Raw genomic sequence first — 21,532 nt, 5'->3', positions numbered from 1 at the left:
GGATAAAGATAAATACACATTTTGCAACTGAAAACAGTTAATCTTATTAGTACTCCTCAGAAAAGGAATACACATAAACTCTCACTTACCTGTGTTATTATAAGCTGATTATCAATATGCTTTTTTTGTCATATCACTTCCAGCTCCCAGAAAAAGAACCTTGTCATATTGGGAGTCCCCAGGCACAAAGTCTATTGCACCATTTCTGTCTGTGGGATGGTTTCTGCTGGTGGCAGAGACTCTACTGTCCCCTGGTGGCATCTGCTGTCTTCTACTGGTTCAATGTTCTAGCTCAGAAAAACTTCAATTTATCCTTAGATGGCGGTAAATTTAGCAGGCAGAACCTGAGAGTTGCTTTTCCACTGAAACTATAATTACTGATCTATAGTGGAAGCAACACTTTATACAGTTCAGAGCAGGGATCCTTAGTTAGGAAGCTCTCCCACACCTTAGTACTTGGTCAACACCAATGCTCCCTGTAGGAGCAGAGTCATTTTGTCTCCTTACATGATTACAAGAGTTACATGTTAACCTCTTCTTGGCGTTCCAATGTTGCCGTTGGAGCCTGACTCTTTACAGACAGGGTCCTGAAAGTTTCTAAACTCTGGTGTCCTTCCTAACTTCTTACCTTTGACAAAGGCATTGTTACTTCAAACTTGTCTGGGTCCTACTGAGGAACTCAATGGTGCACAACGTATGTCCAAGTAGAGGTATAAACTCAGATGTATATGAAACACAAGTTTATTTTTCTATAACTCACCTTAAATTCAACTTTGAATTGCCTATTCCAGAGGGTTGGTAATACCATAATCTTTGCCAGTTTCTGGTATTTCACCTTTTCCCCCCTGGGGTTGGATCTAAACTTGAGAATGTTTAGGATGGAGGCAAGTTTTTTGGTTGGAAGACTCTGGTTCTCAGTGTCATCTCTCCACAGTGGCATTCAATGAGAAATTCACTCAGTCACCACTTCTCAGGTCTCCACTGAGGTCAGAATTCCCTTCTGCAAGCTCCCTTTAAGTCTCGAGACTGTCTTTCCTCTTCTATCACACACTGGGGTATACACGGATGTTGTTTTGTTCCCACTCCAAGTTAGGGCATAAGGAATCTTTGAAAGTCTGTCTGGTTCCTATCTACCTACTCACACCAGGAATCCATATTCTCTCTCTGGGGCTATATTCAGGAATCAGAGCACATGTTTCCTCTGCCTTCAGGTCACACAAACTCATCAGTGGAGGTTTGCTGGCTTCCCAGGGATGTGACCAAGGATGATACAGACTCCCAACCTCTGGAACAGTGGAAATCTGCCCCGCCATTACTTCCCCTTCTACTCTCCTCTCTCCACCATTCACAACCTCCTTATTTTCCAGCACGGCAGATGGGTTTGTTTGAGGGTTTTTTTTTCTGTGAGTGGAAGGCCATGCTCTTAAAAAAAAGATGTTTTATCTGAATCTCTTGCTATGCCAGGACTTTCTTTTTGTTCCTGTAAAGCCAAGCCTTTTGCAACACCAAAGCCAGGAAGAGACTCCTTTTTTCCCCTCTGCTTTCTTTCTTTTCTTTCTTTTTTTTATTGCAGTAACATTGGTTTATAGCATTATATAAATTTCAGGTGTACAACATAATATTTCGATTTCTGTGTAGATTACACCATGTTCACCACCCAAAGACCAATTGAGATCCATCACCACAGAAATGTGCCTAATTACCCCTTTCACCCTCCACCCTCCCCCTTTCCCCTCTGGTAACCACCATATCTAATCTCTGTCACCATGTGTTTGTTTGTTATTGTTTTTATCTTCTATTTATGAGTGAGATCATATGGTATTTGACTTTCTCCCTCCAACTTACCTCACTTAGCGTAATACCCTCAAGGTCCATCCATGTTGTCGCAAATGGTAAGATTTCATCTTTTTTCTTTTTATGGCTGAGTAGTATTCTATTGTTTATATATACTACATCTTCTTTATCCATTTGTCCCTTGATGGGCACATAGGTTGCTTCCAAGTCTTGGCTATTGTGAATAACACTGCAAAAAACATAGGGGTGCATGTATCTTTATGCATTCGTGTTTTCATGTTCTTTGGATAAATACCCAGCAGTGGAATAGCTGGATCCTATGGTAGTTCTATTCTTAATTTTTTGAGGAATCTCCACACTGTTTTCCATGGTGGCTGCACTAGTTTGTACTCCTGCCAGCAGTGTATGAGAGTTCCCTTTTCTCCACATCCTCTCCAATACTTGTTATTTCTTGTCTTGTTAATTTTTTGCTGTCATATCATCTTTCTCTTAAAGCAATGAGCACAGACTGCCTAGCTGCTTGTTTGGGGTGGAGTGATAGGCAAAGAGACTGAGAGAAGAGAATATTGAGTGGGGGAGGCAATCTATTAATATTATCCTACCACACTTATTAGGAACAGACAGAAATAATAATAATAAGGCTCTTAGAGAAAATATTCCTCCCTTCATCCAGATGAAATTTTATCCTTAGCCCTAAGTCATAGTGCATGGTCTTGGCTCTGTTCCTTGTTAAACACAGGCAAGAAGACTTCAGAACTTAGAAGCCCTGTTTTAAGGCAGCAGACCAACAATGGGACAGGTTGTCTTCTGGAAGAAGGATTTATCTTTTCACTAGGGATCAGTTCTGGAGTGGTTTTGAAAGGTATGATTCTGTTATTCGGGTTGGTTCTAGGAATATGACAGTTTAACAAAGCTGTTACTTTACTGTGAAAACTCTAGACACAGTGAGAGTAACATTTGGATTAGCCTCTTACACCTAGAAACCTGTACAACAGGAAGAATCACGTTATTATTCTGAGAATGCAGAGGCAGCCTCAAAGCACCTTTGCAGTTTTAACTTTCATTTTGAAATACGTTAATATTAGTAATTATCATAATATGGTATTAGCTATTTATGATTAATAAAATTTGCTTACACTTATTGAGTACTTACTATGTGCCGGATACTATTGCAGCTAAATAATTCTTCATTTAATCCTTATAAAAACCTTAAGAGATACATATTATTATCCTAATTTACAGATGAGGAAACTGAGGCATAGAGAGGGTAAGTAACTTGTCCAAAGTCACAAGCTAGTATCGATTAGAGACTGAATTTGAGCCCCAGAAGTCTGATGGCAGAGTAGAAGTGCTTCATTATGCGGCCTAGTTAATCATAATGATATTCATCATGATAATGGTTAGAAGGTTATGGCATAAAAGTAACAATTCTTGGAATAATAAGCTAAAGCTTGATTTTAAGCTAGTGGATCAAAATAGAAATTTTAATGTGAATTTATCATTTGATATTTGTGAGACAAAGTGTAAGTTATCAGTCTGCAGCCCAGACATGAGACTGTGTTAGAGAATGGTTTATTTTTTCTCTCTTGTTTATCAAGGGACAGAGAAGTTATGTGCTGAGCTGTCCTAGATCTTCAGGAAACCACAACGAATAAACATCATGGGATTGAAGGATATCAACTCATAAGAAATTAACATTTTATATTAATTTTAATGTGCTGGAATTTGAAAGGATCAGTATGGAGAGCTGATACAGAGAATCTTCTCAAATTATACATAAAGATACATGGTAATAATTTCACATAATGAAATTTCTTGTTAACATTCTTTTATGAACATTCTCAAGGCCATTAGCATTCTATATAACTCATTCATTCATTAAAAAATATTTATTGAGCACTGTGTGCCAGACACTGTTTGGAAGTAGTGGGGATAGAGTAACGAAAAAAAAAAACAAACCAAACCAAAGATTCTTTTCCTTGTGGAGTTAATTCTAATGGGAGGAGATAGATGAAATAAATAAATGAGTATGTAATAAATTAGAATATTACAAAGTGGTAGTGCTATAGAAAAATAAATCAGTGAGTTGCCAAAGGGACACCTCTGACTTCTCCTCATTGTTCCTTTTCCTTTTTACTTCAGGGATAAAATGGGCTAAGCTACAAAACTGTTTCTCATCCTGAATACTCAGTATGAAGAAAATCTGGACAGAAATAGACACCAAACTATGACTTCTGATCCAAGTACTAAAGCCACTGATCCAGACCCAGCTGATGTGAAAGCACTACCTGAAAAACTGGCTTGTCAGGGGGAAGTAGAGTGAAGACTTATAGCTAGAAAGCCTCCCAAGTCCTCATGGTTGTTTTGCACATTTTCATTTTTCAAGTACATATGGTTCCCGCTCCTTAGAACATGCTCTTCACCTGCTCCCGCCTTACCCCTCTTACATGCCACATACACTCTGCTGACTGACCTTATTCACGTTTCTAATCTCAGAAAAGACCCCTATGTTCAGTAACCCTGCTGTGTTGAATGTAATTGCATTTTCGCTATTAAAGCACTGATCCCACTGCACTGTAGAGTTTTAGTCAATAGTTTTTCCCTCCCGTTAGACTGTAAGATTTATATAGCTAAGTATAAGCACTGTATCTTTTTTTTGGTGAGGAAGATTGTCACTGAGCTAACATCTGTGCCAATCTTCCTTTATTTTGTATGTGGGACACTCCCACAGCATGGCTTGATGAGCTGTGTGTAGGTCTGTGCCTAGGGTCTGGGCCTGCGAACCCTGGGCTGCCAAAGCAGAGTGAGCAAACTTAACTCCTATGCCACCAGGCAATCCCAAAAGACTGTGCTTTTTTCATCATTGTATCATCTGCACTCAGAACAGTGCCTGGAATAGTAGTAAGAGATCACTAAATATTTGTCATATAAATGAATCAACTTTTGCTAAGTATCTATGTAGGCCTGCCTACATATATATACATTTTGGTAAAGACAGAACTTTGTGATTACACAGAAAAATTTAATCAGGGGCTGGCCCTGTGGTCGAGGGTTAAGTTTGCATGCTCTGCTTCGGTGGCCCAGGGTTTCGCCGGTTTGGATCCTTGGCGCAGACATGGCACTGCTCATCAGGCCATGCTGAGGCGGCATCCCACATGCCACAGCTAGTCGGGTCCACAACTAAAAACACACAACTATGTACAGGGGGGCTTTGGGGAGAAAAAGGAAAAATAAAATCTTTAAAAAAAAATTTAATCAGTATGATGTTCTTATTGATTTGCCCTAAAATTTTAGCAGCATCTTTCTTTGCAAAAGGTATGTTGCTATTTTAATTAACAACTACTTTACAAGTTAGTTTTATAATGAGCACCTAGTAAGTAATACACAGAAAAAATTGGACAAGTGATTTTTTTCTTTTAAAAGATCTTTTATTATGGAAAATTTCAAACAGGCATAAGTAAAGGGAATAATAATAATAATCCCCAATGCAGCTATCATCTGCCCTCAAGAATTCCAACATGGCCAATTTTGTTTCATCCACGACACCACCCACTCGTCTGACCCTAGCTGTGGGTCACCCTAGTGGCCAGGAGTGGGACAGTGATGTGACTCCACTGGTAGGGACCCGTGAGCTTTGTGTGGACGTATTTTTTTTTCTCAGAGACCCACTTTATTCAGTTCTGCACATATGGGGACACTGGTACCCACCCACCTGTGTATCACTCTGTGGAGAATAAAGCACTCTATGTACACAGCCAAAAGCTGCACTGCACTGCCTGTGCTGGACCCCGGGTGTGGTTGTCCTCAGCTCCTTGCCCCTCCAAGGTGCCTGGAAGGGACAAGCGAGGACCTGCCCAACATCAACACAAACAAGGAAATAAACAGGTCTTGGGGGAGCCAATGCTTGGGGCACTGCTCCCTGCTTCCTTCCTCCTAACTTTGGAAACCAACAGTACAGAAAAGCAGTAAGCTGCAAGGTGGTCTCTTCCATGGCTGCGATCCCAGGGCTGCTGCTCAACACAGAGGGGGCACAGAGTAGGGTGTTTTAAAATGAATCCAGACCCCATAGTATTTCATTGTCACAAGGATTTTAAAAATAGTCTTTGCGTAACAATACTTTAGAATTTACAAAGCAAATATATGCACATTATCTCTTCCAATTCTCATACCCCACTCTTCCACTTTTCTGAAAAGGAAGGTTTCGGAATTAAATGACTGTTCTTTGGTCACACTCCTAGTATGTAGTATATATTGAACTCATTCCTTTTTTTCTTTGTTAACATCAACTTTAATGCTTAGCCCAGTGCATATTAAGGCCACTTCAAGCTGAGAGTAGGAAACTGGTTGCCCTTTAACCATACTCCTAATTTTTACATCTCCTGAGACCAGGCAGCAAGCAGGACACGAGTCTGTAGCCCCCTCCATGGTGGCAGTTCCCATAGCGGATAATCAGCACCGGTCTTCCCTTCCAAAAAGCCAGTGGCTGCAGCTAGGGACACACAGCTCCTGGCTTCAGACACTCTATTCGTGCTGCATTCAAATACCATGTCTTTTTACCCAGTGATAAGAAATAAACAGAAACTTAATCATCTAAAGATACCTTATGCCTTACTGGTAAGGTAAGCAGCAGGCTGAATCCAAATTGCTGGGCCCCAACAGAACTGGCGCCCAAGGGATCTACACAGGAACATACCACTTTTCTCCAAAATTAGACTTTCTCAAGAGGTGAGACTATGTTCTCATATAAATAGGTAAAATGTTGACACGAATTCTCTTAAAGGAAAAGTGGACTATAATAAGGCAGTTTCATCAGGAAACTGCGCTCTCTGCTGGACTCTCCGCTTCAGCTGTCCGGAGCATTTAGCCTCACCGCTCTCACTTCTACTGTTAACATGAAGATCAAATTATAATAACATGGCAACAATAATATGCAACAGCGACCACCAGGCTGTGTCAGGCATTGTGCTTAAGTGATTGACGTCCTTAATCCTCCAAAGGCCCCTCCGAGGTAAGCATCTTTATTCCCATTTTCAAGACAAGCACACTGAGATTCAGAGAAGTAGTCACACGCCAGTTGGTGGCTGACCTGAGACTGGAATGGGGATGATTGCTTCCAGTGCTCTTCTACACCACGATGGTCGAAAAAGCCATGAAATGCAGCGAAAATACAAAGATCTGGGGCCGCAACTTCAGTGAACCACAAAATAGCCAGCGCTTGAAGATGCGAGGAGAAGCGGCCGCGCGTGGAAACCCGCGGGTCTGCGGCGCCGGAAGTCGGGCTGCGGCCCCGGGCCCTGGCGCCGGAAGTGGCTCGCCAGCGCCGCCGCCTGCTCTTCTGGGAGAAAGGCGCTCCCGGGTTTGAGCTGCCGGGCGGCGAGGCCACGAGGTTTTCTGAGCCGGCTTGCAAACGCGTGTGCGAGTCAAGATGTCGCACCCGTCCCCCCAAGCGAAGCCCTCCAACCCCAGTAACCCCCGAGTCTTCTTTGACGTGGACATCGGAGGGGAGCGAGGTGAGCGGAGTCTGGTGCTCGCGGAGTGGCCCGGAGGAGGCTGGGCTTCTCAGGATTCGGGGGACCCTGAGGGTGGGGCGCGGTTCGGCCCAGGGGCTGCTCAGTGACGCGGAGGGGGATGGCTGCCCAGACTGGATCGCGGGGACAAGCCCAGACCTCCGGGGCTGGGTCGAGCTCCCGCCCTTGTACCAATGCTGTCGGTCGCGCGGAAGTTTCTGGAAATTTCTGGTACGGGGAATTGTGACGGCCTTTAGGTTTCTCTTTCCTGATTTGGTTGCACCTCCTCGCCACCTTGCACCATCAAGTTGACCTAAAATAAGATAATTTTACGTTTGCAGTAGGACATTCAGAAACCCCCGGGGATATGCGTCTGTTGGGCTGTAGTCAGGCCATGTCTTTTGCCATGCGAGCTACATCAGCAATTGCTATGTTAGTTATAAATGAAAGTGGCTTTTGCTTATTGCTTTTTCCTCGTTATGGATTCTTAACTTAGAGGTCAAGTCAGATTGGTGAACATTGTCTCTGTTTTGGCCTTGGGGAAAATGAGCTTGGTGTAGCGATGCGGTTACCTAGGTTACAGTCGCAGCTCAGAAGCCGATAAAGTCTTGTGAATTAGCATGTTGCTTTGCAACTGAATTGCTCTTATTCTGTAACGTGTTTGAATGGCTGGCCAGGCAGTGTGTTAGACTGTATACACTACCGGACACATCGGGATTCCGGGACCCCGTGGATGGTTATGGATACACACACACATATGTACATTCAATTTATTTTGAAACTAGTGCCAGGTTTATTTTTACTTGCCTTGGGAATTGTTTAGAATGGGAACTTTTTCAGCTTTTGCTTCAGAGGCAGCTCTAGGCAGGTTCCACAGAGCACAGAGGCTACAGCTATATGTAAAACTCGGGCAACCTGACCACTGAAAGGATATTTAATATTCTTCTATTAGTTCCTTGGTGATTGGAAATGCTGAATACATATCAAAGAAATTACTCAGAATTTGAAAGCCTTTTGTACTTCATGGTTTCCCTTATATGATGCTAATCTGCTGGCTACTGTATTTATGATCCTTTGTAACATGTAGAAAAGTAATTGTTTCAAATTCATTTAGATACGTGATACTTTACCTTAGGTAGACTAAATTTGAATATTAGAAAAATGACAAAAAAGGGAACTTGGTTATCTCAGTCACTATAATTTTACCAACTGTCCTTTTATCATTTGCCTATTTGGTGGCTTGTTTTGCATACTGACACAATTTCATTTTTTCTTTTAGTTGGTCGAATTGTCTTAGAATTGTTTGCAGATATTGTACCCAAAACTGCAGAAAATTTTCGTGCATTGTGTACGGGAGAAAAAGGCATTGGACCCACCACTGGGAAACCTCTCCATTTCAAAGGATGCCCTTTCCATCGAAGTATGTGTAAATTTTTTGAATCTGATTAATACAGATAATCAAATCCTGTTCTGTAGGAGTTAGAGAAGAAAACACTAAGCAAGGGATGAAAGTTAAAAATTTGTATTAGTTTCCAAGAGGATGCTTTGACATCTGAGGTGATAGCTCAGTTTCATAAAAGTTGGGCTGTGAAAAGTGGAATTAATTATGGGAAGGTCCTAAGGTATATTTATAGAGAAATGGACCACCCTAGTTTCACCAGTCCTCTAACTCTTCAGTCTAATATGATTAGATTGAGAAAGAAGGCTGTGGCCGGGATAGTTAAGTAGACCTTAGGTAACTTGACTGCCAGGTGACAAAAAAGTTATATCTACTACTTGGACAGGATTGTTTGGGAAGATTGCTGCCTATTTAAAGATTCAGAGTCTTGGACACCGTTGTGTGATGTGTGATTAAAAGATGACATGTCATACTACGTATTGCACTTTGTAATCATACCTTTTTTTAGTGATTTGATGGTTCCCTCAATAGACTGCAGGCTCCATGAGTTCAGGAACTATATCTTCTTAGTATTTTGTCTTGAGCATCTAATATAGTTATTAATAGGCACTCAGTAAATTTTTTTAGGGAATAAACTAATAAGCTAAACTATAATCATATGAATAGTTAACATTAAAAAAAACTTAAGAAAAAATTAACAAGGGTTGGCATCATGGCCAGGTGGTTGGGTTCACGCGCTTCACTTTGGCAGTCCAGGGTTTCGATGGTTTGGATCCTAGGTGTGCACCTCCACACCTCTCATCCAGCCATGCTGAGATGGTGTCCCACAGCACAGAACCAGAAGGACCTACAACTAGAATATACAACTATGTACTGGGGGGTTTTGGGGGGGAGAAGAAGAAAAAAAGGAAGATTGGTAACAGATGTTAGCTCAGGTGCAATCTTTAAAAAAAAAGGAAAAAAATTAACATTGATTTCTGAATATTTAAACTATTGATTTACTTTCATGTTTAATAAAATACCAAAATATTCTAATAGTGTATGTGGAAAAGAGTTAGCATAGCCGGCCTGAGCCTGCTCATTAGAAAGATCTGCTTGCAGGGGTGGCCATTAGCTGGAATCTGGGAACGTGGCCCTTGAACCATTCCCTAAATCAGAAGGGTGGTTTACTATGCCCAGACTATTTGTACAAACAGTTTGATTTATGCTGAACACCTGCTTTCCTTTTGGGAGTCTGGAATTTTGGTACATGCTAGGCAGAGTGCCTGTACGATCGGGCCCAATAAAAACCTTGGGTGCCGAGTCTCTAATGGGCTTTCCTGGGCACAATTATCATAGACATGTTGCTGCTGCTTTGCTGGGAGAAGGGTGTGCTCTGTGACCTTTCATGGGAGGGAGAGAGCATAAGGAAGCCTGCACATGGATTCTTCCAGACTCTGCCTCTTTTTCCTTTATCACCCAGCTGTGTATCCTTATTCTATCACTGTAAGACAATTAAATGTTGAGTCCTGGTATCCTAGGGAATTTCTGAACTTGGGAGTGGTCTTTGGAACCCTTGACACCAAGTGATAATATTTGCTGAAGTACTTCCTAGGGTATAACGAATGTACTGGGAATAATTGACCTTTATTCAGTAGACATTATTGAGTAACTAATATGTGCCCAGCCATGCCCATGGTTACAGGATGAAAAACAGAGTGCTCTACATAAGGAGTTAATTGTTAAGAGATGGATCATTATGGGGGCTGGCCCGGTGGCCGAGTGGTTAAGTTCGCGCGCTCTGCTGCAGGCTGCCCAGTGTTTCGTCGGTTCGAATCCTGGGCGCGGACATGGCACTGCTCGTCAGACCACGCTGAGGCAGCGTCCCACATGCCACAGCTAGAGGAACCCACAGCGAAGAGTGCACAGCTGTGTACCGGGGGGCTTTGGGGAGAAAAAGGAAAAAATAAAATCTTTAAAAAAAAAAAAAAAAGAGATGGATCATTATGATAATACATTCATATGTTAGAAAATGGAGGTAGAATCGAGATACTATGGGAGAGAAATTAGGAGATCCAACTTTGGAGTCTCTGACAGTTTTGTAGGCAAGATGCCATTTGAACTAATTGTTTGAGTGTTAGTGGGGGATCAGGCAGTAAAAGTAGTTTGGACTCAGATTGTGAAAAGCCTTTGAAGAGTTTGGCATTGTTGTGGTGACAGGTGGGGAGAGACGGGAGAGTGACATGACTGGACTCATGTTTTAGGAAGTTGTCTTTCTTATTACGTATTGATAAGTTAACATTGCTGAAGTCATCCATATCTTAGTTTTTAATAGCTATTTTCCTGTTTTTTAGTTATTAAGAAATTTATGATTCAGGGTGGAGACTTCTCAAATCAGAATGGGACAGGTGGAGAAAGTATTTATGGTGAAAAATTTGAAGATGAAAATTTCTATTACAAGGTAAAGTAGACCAAAATGCATGCTCATTGCTGATTAAAAAAGGTTGTTATATGCCTGGGATACTTGTTGGATTAAAACACCAGTAAATGTCTCAAGTTTGCTTAGATTCTCCTTTGCTTTTAGAAGGTATCATATTTGTAAATATGCATCTTTAATATGGAAAAATTTCAGTAAGGATTTTATTTGGCAAAAATATGATAATTATTTCAGTGTGATCCAGGTTTACATGCTTTAGGAAAGCCAATGAGTTTTTAAGTGCGGTCACCATGTGGCAAACTGTTTCCAGGAAAAGTGTTCTCATCAGAAATTTGGTAACTTGTGAATCTTTATACTTGAATTTGGAGAACAACAAAACCATCACTAATATGCAGGATGTCAGGGCATTTGCAAACTAGTGGATATAGTTAATGTTCAGGCTCCTGAAGGACATTAGTAGCCTGTGCCTTTGTACCTTCGTTCTCCCAAGATGTAATTGGGTTATATTGCATCATTCAAGTTACATGTCAAATGGACATGTAAGGACAAAAGTAAAGTGATAATCTTTGGAAATGAGGAATATGAGCAAAGTAATTAGGATAATTTGAAAGGAAAATATTATCAGTCTTTTAAACAGCATTTATTGATTACAAGTATATATTTAGTACTGTCACTGGCACCAAAGGGTTTTTAAAAATGAAAAGCTTTCTTGACAAGGAATTTATGATCTTACCTGGGAAGAGAAGATTAAAACATGGGACAAGTGAAGAAGAAGAGTATTCAAATAACTGCTAAATTGATTGATAATTTCTGTATATACTATAGCAGAAAGGTTTGCTTTATATGGTTCAGATTATTGGGGAAGACATTGAGGAAGAATGCATACTTAAGCTGGGCACACTGGGCCTCACAAGGTGGCTGAGATTTGGTTAGACAGGAACTAAATTACAAATGCAGTTTTGAAGGAGGAATGTGAATGAGGAAAGACAAAGGCAGTAGGAGGCTGAGGAAATAAAGTTAATATTCTATTTAATATTGTGGGAAAAGCAGCAAACTTTTAGAAAGGAAAAAGGGACGCTACCAGAAGGATTGAAAATTAACATTACGTGATGACCCCATTGATCAAAAGAAAGGACACATAGTGCTTGCCTTCTACAAACTTGGTGGCCTTGAAAGCTGAATTAGACTTAGATTGGAGGGGTAAAAGGCATTTTAAGTGGGAAGACTAACATAGAGTTAGAATGCATGTCTCAGGGAGGAGTAAATTTAGAAAGCCTGAGGATAAAGTGGAAAGATGAAGAAATTGGATTTCACAGAACCTTTGAACAGGTTGATGCCAACATCAGAATTTGATTTCACGATGTATGCAGCGCTTTCTCTGGACATTCTCTGAAGAATTGATTTACTTGAGATGAAAGCCATAATATTTGGATTCTTTTGAGATTAGGAAAGTATCTAACTGAATGGCCTGTCTAAATTAAATACCCAGTCACTGTTTCCAGTTATCAGTATGTAAAGGAAGAATCATAATGTAGGCCCATAAAAATGGGAAGACTGTTCAGGTCTTCTCAGAAAAAAGAGCATCCATTATAAAAAAAGGGCAAAGTATAATTACTAGCTGGTTAAGATTCGGTGCTCTCACCCCTATGGCTGGATTTGTTTCCTGGGCAGGGAGCCACACCGCCCATCTGTGGGCCGTCATGCTGTGGTGGCTGTATGTTGCTGTGATGCTGAAAGCTGTGCCACCGGTATTTAAGTACCAGCAGGGTCATCCATGGTGGACAGGTTTCAGCGAGCTTCCAGATTAAGACAAACTAACAAGAAGGACCTGGCCGCTCACTTTCAAAAAAATTGGCCATGAAAACCGTCTGAATAGCAGCAGAGCATTGTCTGATACAGCGCTGGCAGATAAGATGGTGCAGAAAGACTGGGCCGGGTTCCACTCTGCTCTACACAGGGTCACTAGGAGTTGGAATCAACTTGACGGCACTAACAACATTAATTACTACATTTCCTTAATGCAGCATCTTCACCTTAAATATGAAGTATGAGCATTTCTCAATATGGTCAGTTTAGAAATAACACCACCGCTCTGCTGTTTTTGTTATTTTATTTGGTTTCATAAGCTTTTCTTAAAGTCTAAAAGTGATTAAGTACCTCACGTTTTGTGAATTAAAGGCTGCAATTTATACAAAGTAAAATTACACTACATTGTTTGACCTAAATGGTATTGCAGTCCACCCTAGTTTTATATGAATGGTCAGTAAAAAACAGTTCAGACCAGTACCTGTAACCTTGGTTGTCTTAATAATTTTTATTTCTACAGCATGATCAGGAGGGTTTATTGAGCATGGCAAATGCAGGCCGAAATACAAATGGTTCTCAGTTCTTTATCACAACGGTTCCAACTCCTCATTTGGATGGGAAACATGTGGTGTTTGGCCAAGTAATTAAAGGAATGGGTGTGGCAAGGATACTGGAAAATGTAGAAGTGAAAGGTGAAAAACCTGCCAAAGTAAGTAAAAAGTTATACTGAAATACACTTATTGTCTTATTATCTTTAATACACTTAAAGAAATGTAAGTAAAAAGATCATATTATTATCTGGAAAACGTTAGGATAATTTTTTTCTGCCACTTTTTCTTTGAAACTGTTTTCCGCAATGGGGAAGATTAGGGCAGTTTAAAAGGAGATATTTATTATCTCAACTTCATTCTTGGTGATTTTTGGTAAGTTACTTAAGTCTTCCTGTACCTGCAAAACTGAGTCAGTACGTACATGGTAGAAAGAGGACAGAAAACCAAGAGTCCTGTCCAGACTCTGCCATTTAACTGGTGGTTTGGCCTTGATCTTGTTATTTAACTTTTCTTGGCCTGTTTCCTCATCCATATATAAATTGCTTAAGAGTTTAGGCCAGATTATATAACTAAAGATCCTTGTGTTAAATGTCTGTGAATCAGAATGACTGTACTACTCCTCAGCCTAATCGGCAGGGTTGTGAGTGGGACTGGAACTCAAATACCTGCGGGAGGTAGGCTGTCACTCAGCGTAGGAAGGACAGTAGTAAATTGATAGCACATGTCCTACCTAAAGAAAATTACATAGAGAATGATGCAGTTTTCACTTTACTCTCTGCCCATTGAGCTGCTGAGTAGCAATAATATACTTCTGTAAAATAGTGACATTGTATTATTTGGAATGTATATAAAGGGCATTATTGTAATTAGAGCAGATAGCTGAGGCTCCTAATATCAGTCTGTAAGTTTAGAAGTGACTTGGACAGTGTTGCACGTGACTTGGCAGCTGAATTTTAAACCTAGACTTTTTTTTTAATCTCTCAACATGGTAGTGCACTCCTACAGTTTGGGATTATTTTTACAGTTGTGCGTTATTGCAGAATGCGGAGAATTAAAGGAAGGGGATGATTGGGGAATATTCCCAAAAGATGGTTCTGGTGACAGTCATCCAGATTACCCTGAGGATGCAGATATAGACTTAAAAGATGTGAGTACTTTCAGATTAATCAAACTTTAATTACTTAAATTACTAAAAATAATTAATACTGAATTTTGAGCTTCTTATATCTGTCTTAATGCTAGAACTTAGCACTAAAGTATATTACTAAAATTCAACGTATTTGTATTCTTTCTTTTATACAGATAGATAAAATTTTATTAATAACAGAAGACTTAAAAAACATTGGAAATACTTTTTTCAAATCCCAGAACTGGGAGATGGCCATTAAAAAATACACGAAAGTTTTAAGGTAATAAAATATTTTTAGTAAATTACTTTTAAGAACTTATAAATTGAATTATAAAGTGAAATTCAGAGTTGTTTATTCTATTTTTCGCAAATTACTTGCAGAGTAACCAGGTGTGTTGAAATAGTTGCATTTCTTTAGTTGCTTCCACCTTTTTATTTTGAAAAATTTCAAAATACAGAAAAGTTGAAAGAATAGTAAATGAACACTCATGTACCTTTACCTGCATTCACCTATTTTTAACATTTGTTATATTTGTTTTTGCAGAATTGTCTTGAAAGGAAGTTGCAGATACCTTGACACTTTACCCCTAGATATTTTAGCAAGTATTTCCTAAGAAACAAGGACATACTTCTGGATAACTTCAGTACCATTAAAATACTCCCAGGGGGCTGGCCTGGTGGTGTAGTGGTTAAGTTTGTACACTCCACTTCAGCGGCCCAGGGTTTGCAGGTTTGGATCCTGGGTGCAGACCTACACACTGATCATCAATGCTATGGTGGCGTCCCAGATATAAAATAGAAGAAGATTGGCACAGATGTTAGCTCAGTGACAATCTTCCTCAAGCAAAAAGAGGGAGATTGGCAACAGATGTTAGCTCAGGGCCGATCTTCCTCACCAAAATAAATAAATAAAATACTCCCAAAATAACATTGATACAATATTATCTAATATGTAATCTATAATAGAATTTCACCATTGTTTCAATTTTTTACTTTAGAGTCCAAACCAAGATCATGCATGGTATCATTTGGTTTTATGTCTCTAGTCTCTAATTTTTAACAGTCCCTACTCTATGTTTTTTATAGTCACTTGCATTTTGTGGAGTCTAAGTCAGGTATATAGAATACCATCTGGATTTGTTTGATTGCTTTCTTAAGATTAGTTTGAGATTAAATATTTTGGCAAGAGGACCTAGGTAGGTGATCTTATATATTTCCTACAATATCATATCCTGAAGGCACATGTCACTTTGGCCTGTTTTGAGTTTTGGCACTCGGTAAAGTGGTGTCAGCCAGATGTCTCTGTTGTCAAAGCACCTTTTCCCCTTTGTAAATAATTAAGAAGTACTCTGTGAGATGATACTGTGAGATTATGCGAATATCCAGTTTCTAACCTTACACTCAGTGGTTTCAGCATCATTGAAGACCCTTGCCTGAATTAGTTATTACATTGATGGTTACAGAACTGTGGTTTTCTAATTTTATCATTCATTCTGCAGTTACTAGCAGGCATTCTTGTTTGAAAGAGCCTCCCCACACTCCTTTCCTCTTTTACTATCATTATAGACCTGTGAATTTTTTTCAGTTTAACCTATTATACCATTACCATCATTCTTTTTGATGCTCAAAGGGTTCCAGATTTTTGTCCAGTAGAAGCCCCCTTATATCCTTTTGACATATTCCTATTATCTGTGAGCACTTGCTTTCTGGCACAAGATGTTCCAGGCTCATCTTATACTTCACCTTGTTTCCAGATCTGGTATCAGCAACTTCACTAAGGAGTCTTGATTCTTTTCAGTGAGGATAGACTTTAGAAACCAAATTCTGGGTGCCAAATGTGCTCATTGTTTCTGGGACCTTTTCAATGCACAGAGCCAGGAACTACAGTCTTGCGTCAATTAACAATGGGGATACATTCTGAGAAATGCATCGTTAGCTGATTTCGTCAATTGAGTGAACATCATAGAGTATACTTACGCAAACCTAGATAGTATAATCTACTACACATCTAGGCTATATGGTGCTTATCTTAATGGGACCGTTGTTGTACATGCGGTCCATCACTGACCAAAACTTTGTTATGCGGCACATGACTGACTGTTAAAACACAATTCAAAACCAGCGCTGCAGGGTTCTTCACCTGTGCCCTCTTCCCTCGATGAGAACCTTGGTTTCAGACATAGTTACACTGGAAAGTACATAATGGGGACCTGAGTTTAAAGATAGAAAAGTGTTAATAGTGCATAATTATCTTTATATTTGGGATTATTCTTAAATTGGCCTCTTTGAACACTTCGGGGGAAAAAAGTTGGGAAAAATAAATCTTCCAAAGAAAAATAAGTATTTAATAAAAAGATTGTGTCCATTAAGAATATTAATATTAGCATTTGATGAGCTTTTTGTACCAGAAATGACATAACACTTTTTGACAAAGTTGAAGAAGTAGAGTCTTGTTTATGTTGCATTCCATATGACTTTTATTAATGTGTTCTCCAGATATGTAGAATGTTCAAAGGCTGTTATTGAGAAAGCAGATGGATCCAGGCTGCAACCAGTAGCTTTAAGCTGTGTATTGAACATTGGTGCTTGTAAACTGAAGATGTCAAATTGGCAGGGAGCTATTGACAGTTGTTTGGAGGTGAGTCTGTTTGATGTTGAACTTTCTAAAGGAGTTGGGTTATGATTTATCAACTTGAACAAAATGTATATATTATATACATTAATATATCTTATGACATAGGACCTAACAAGACTAGATGAAACATAATTTAAGTCATCTTATTTCTCTGTTTACAACATTATGTCACTTATTATCTATGAAGTTACTTTTTATTTTTTCCTCCAAGCACATATATCAGCTCATTTATTCATTTAACATATTGAGCATCTGTTATGTGCTAGGCATTGGAAGACAAAGCCAGGACTGATTAAGAATGTGGGTTCTGGAGTCAGACATGTTTTTTAATTAGACTTCTGTCACTTACTAGACTCATGCCTTCAAGGAACTTTTTATTTGGTGGAAGAGGGAGTCAATTTTAATTTAGGGTCACCAGGACTTATATAGGGAGATTGGGTACTGTTGGAACATACGGAAAGGTCACCTGTCTTTATGGGGGCATCCAGGAATACTCACTGATAAAGCTAGAAAGGTTGGCAGCATTACCTTCCTCAGATAGAGCAATTATCACTCTCGTGCTATTGTATAGTTTGAAAAAATTTCCAAATTAAACAATATATTTTAGACCACCCCCAGTAATTTTTATGGGTATTGCTTAGTAAGCTATGTGCATGGATCAGCTAGCCCAGAGCAAGTAGAAATAAAATGAGGTCCTAATTTGGTAGGGTAGGTGGAATAAGGGATGTGAATATATTTAGAAGGGAGCATACAACAGAGGGAAAATGTTATCAAAGGAGATTGGTCTTCACTCTAGATCTCTTTTTGCCCTTTGTGAGCCAGACAGTATACCCTTTTCAGTAAAGTCTGAGTATTGATCTTTAAAACATGTTAACAAAATATAGTATTTTTAGAATGTTTGTTTCAGAACAGAGACCTGTTAAAAGTTACTCAGGCTCCTTAAAAAAACCCTTAGATTTCAAGTAAGAGTGTATACTAATTTTTATTCAAAATGTTTTTTATCATCAGTTAGGACCCAGTCAGGAGATAGAAACCACATAGTAATTTCAACACAGTTTACTATAAAAGAATATCTAAGATGGGATTGGAATAATGAGGGATTGGCTGGTAAGAGAAGTCTAAAGAATATGGGAATAGCAGATATATAAAATACAGGGGCAGCTGCTCCCTCTAGGCTGACATGGAACCCCAAGGGAAGAGGCACCTCTCCCGGCCCCTGGACTGGGATCCAGGCCTCATTGGAGAAGGCGTGGCTGTGACTCACTGGGTGGTAGAGTAGTTCATTGGGTACCATCCTTGTGGGATTCACTGGAGTGCCTGGGGAAGTTGCCTGCTGGGAGCTGCTTTGTGCTGTTGACCAAGCTCACTGCAGGAGCCTGATGAGAGGAGCACACTAGAACCTGGAAGAGACATCTTTCTCTTCTATATCCATTTAGTGCCCTCTACTGACAAAACATTGTGCTGGCTGGCAGAGGAGAGATTTTACAGGGTCCAGCTCCATTATCACAGTGGTGAAGAGTTGATTTGGAGCTGACAGGCAATATGTTGAGATCTAGCTTATATATTTAATACTTAATATTTAGATAAAAATACTAATTTTATAACTTTTTGTAGGCTCTTAAAATAGACCCATCAAATACCAAAGCACTGTACCGTAGAGCTCAAGGATGGCAAGGATTAAAAGAATACGATCAAGCATTGGTAAAATTTTGTTTTAAATTTTAATTTTTTTAAATGGACAACTACCTTCATAAATCATACATCTAATATTTCATTAAATATTTTTTACAATTAAAGGCTGATCTTAAGAAAGCTCAGGAGATAGCACCAGAAGATAAAGGTAAGTTGGCAGTTTTTGTAGTGAAAGTTCATTTTGTCCTTTAAGAATTTATTCTTATGAATCATTGTACCCTACTGATTAACAGATGTTACAGAATGCCTGTTATTGGGCCAGGCACTGATCATACTACAGTGAACAAGATAGTCAAGGTCCCTGCCCTCAAAGAGCTTACATTCTAGTCCTTCTCCAGAATACTAATTTTCACATAACTGAATACTATTTGTTCTGTTGTATCACTTGAGATCTGGTTCTTATTACCATAATTCTAGTTGAAAGCACAGCACTAAAAGATACAGTATTTATGGTGAATTTAATATTTGGGACCATTCTTTAAGATGAATCTGGCCATAACTTAAGTATTCTAGCTACTGTGTAAGGAAAGCTTTGGAAAGCTGTGACAAAAGTTTGTTTTTCAAATAAACCAACTACGAGTAGTGATACTAGATCTAGATATTAAAATATATTTTTGCTCTCTTATTGCTGGTCAAACAAGGGAGGCACTTAACTGCCCTTTCTGATGGAAGAGGGAGAAGGCAAATCTGTTTAATTCAATTAGAGTTCTCTGAATTGACAGTCTTCTAAAATTATGCTTCATGATTTTTGTGTTTGTGCAATTGTTTTCTCAGTTAAGTTTTCTGTTAATAGGGCTGAGTTACTCTCTGGAGAAGAAAAGTTTTATCAAGGGGTAGAGAACTATCATACTTAGACATTTGTTGGTCAACCTAATTTTTTGGATGTTTTGAGAAATAACTCATATTACATATTTATTTTGCAGCTATCCAGGCAGAATTGCTGAAAGTCAAACAAAAGATAAAGGCACAGAAAGATAAAGAGAAGGCAGCATATGCAAAAATGTTTGCTTAGTAAGGATTCAGCTTTGCTTAAATATTATGCATTGATTGTATAAAGGCAATAAGAAAATGTAAGGGTTTTGTCTATTATATAAACGATCCCTAATGTGTTTCCTTTGCTACTTCAGTTCCCCGTTGTTTACATCTTAGGAATACTGATATGGGTTCACTCTTATTAAACAGTGTTACAAAATACAGTGAAGCTGATTTTTTTAAATGGCTGTCTGTATTATTCACAAAGAAGAATGGTGTCCAACCTATTTTTAAACTCCTAAAGACATCTTGTTGAATAAACAGATGAAAGCATAAGTTTGTGTTGTTTCCCTCAACTCTTTGATGTATTTTTCTGTTTTTGGTTTGTGCTGATGTTCTGTACTTACAGATATTACAGATACGCATGTTCTGGGGTCGGCAAACTTTTTCTAAAAGGCTAGAGAGTAAATATGTTGGGCTTTATGGACCATTATAATCTGTCATAACTACTCAGTTCTGCACTTGTAGCTCAGAGGTAGCCACAGACAATATGTAAACCAACAGGCATTGCTGTGTTCCAGTAAATAATAAGTGGTGGGCTGGATGCCAACCTCTGGTTTAGAATATACATTTATTTTTATACTTAAAGTATTGAATTTGATGAGTCAACATATACGATTAAGGCCCAAAAGTGCATTTTGCTCTTCATACTAAATGTCTGAAGAATTGAAGAGGGAAATATATGCTATATCACATATAAAGTTTTAAGAGAAATATTCATAATTTTTTATGGGACAGTTTTAGGTTATAGTATAAAATTTTTATTTCACTGATTATTTTATTAACCTTCTGATCAATAATATGCTGTAAGATATTTTGACACTTGTTAACTTCTAAATTTTAAAGTGAGCTTACCATACATTTTAAAGAAACTGGCTATCAAATGTGCCTGCAGATGAAATCAGTTGCAGTTTACATTCCATTGTAAGCAGGTCCTCCACCACCTTCGGGTACCACCCAGTTAATATTCTGGCTTGGATCTTTAATATCACATGTTTTACAGTGCACACAGTTCTGAGCATTTATCTGTAGCCGAAATCCGTCACCTTGTTCCAAAGGTACAAATTCATAAACTCCTGTAAGGAAAGATATACAATATTGTGAAGCACCTAACTTTTTAAATTCAAAAGAATAACTGAAGTTCTGGAAACAGTAGCTACAGAAATCCTGAAGGTTTGTTTTCTGAATGTTTACCCATAAAGAATATTATGAAGGTTTTAGTGTGTGCTATTGCTGTTAGTATAAATTAAATACAGATAAAAGCAGAAGGTATAGCACTATTTGGCTGAGTTAGTCTTACTAACAAGGGAACTCAACATTTAGCAGTCTGAGTTCCAGTTTTATATGCAGATGTGTATTATAGCTGAACACACAAATTAGATCCAGTCCTTACCCTCAGGAGTTTGTAACCTACTGTGATGACAGAAACGATTAAAAAAAGTCAAAGACAGTCAAGTCCCTGCTGTCCAAGAGCTTACGTTCTCGTCCTTCTCCAGAATGTACTAATTTTCACATTTCTGAATATTATTCTACCATATCATTTGAGACCTGGTTCTTATTCTGATTCTAGT

General features: G+C 38.9%; 2 protein-coding genes across 4 annotated transcripts in view; one reads left to right on the top strand and one right to left on the bottom strand.

Annotated features, from left to right (window-relative positions):
* Positions 1–5,217: 5,217 nt before the first annotated feature.
* PPID (peptidylprolyl isomerase D) lies at positions 5,218–20,237 on the top strand. The gene is made up of 10 exons (XM_014829674.3): positions 5,218–7,304; positions 8,581–8,721; positions 11,034–11,140; positions 13,443–13,631; positions 14,498–14,620; positions 14,776–14,882; positions 17,099–17,240; positions 18,852–18,938; positions 19,035–19,077; positions 19,853–20,237. Exons 1-10 carry the CDS (start codon positions 7,220–7,222, stop codon positions 19,939–19,941), a joined length of 1,113 nt encoding a protein of 370 aa, XP_014685160.1. The 5' UTR covers positions 5,218–7,219; the 3' UTR covers positions 19,942–20,237.
* Positions 18,945–21,532, bottom strand: part of ETFDH (electron transfer flavoprotein dehydrogenase) — a 33,045-nt gene continuing 30,457 nt past the window's right edge. For all 3 annotated transcript variants that reach the window (XM_044767042.2, XM_014829673.3, XM_070504988.1), the window contains exon 13: positions 18,945–21,037. In XM_044767042.2, coding sequence (XP_044622977.1) covers positions 20,874–21,037 — 164 coding nt within the window. In that variant the 3' untranslated portion in view covers positions 18,945–20,873. The remainder of the gene's footprint in view (positions 21,038–21,532) is intronic.

This window comes from Equus asinus, chromosome 3, assembly GCF_041296235.1.
Source record: "Equus asinus isolate D_3611 breed Donkey chromosome 3, EquAss-T2T_v2, whole genome shotgun sequence".
Lineage (NCBI taxonomy): Eukaryota > Metazoa > Chordata > Mammalia > Perissodactyla > Equidae > Equus > Equus asinus.
This window is presented reverse-complemented; position numbering and strand designations above follow the sequence as displayed.

What these genes read in the sequence shown, in the direction of transcription:
- PPID (XM_014829674.3), top strand. Translation starts at nt 7,220, where the DNA reads ATGTCGCACCCGTCCCCCCAAGCGAAGCCCTCCAACCCCAGTAACCCC. An exon ending in GGACATCGGAGGGGAGCGAG is followed by an intron (nt 7,305 to 8,580) that starts GTGAGCGGAGTC and finishes TTTTTCTTTTAG; the next exon opens with TTGGTCGAATTGTCTTAGAA. An exon ending in AAATACACGAAAGTTTTAAG is followed by an intron (nt 14,883 to 17,098) that starts GTAATAAAATAT and finishes TGTGTTCTCCAG; the next exon opens with ATATGTAGAATGTTCAAAGG.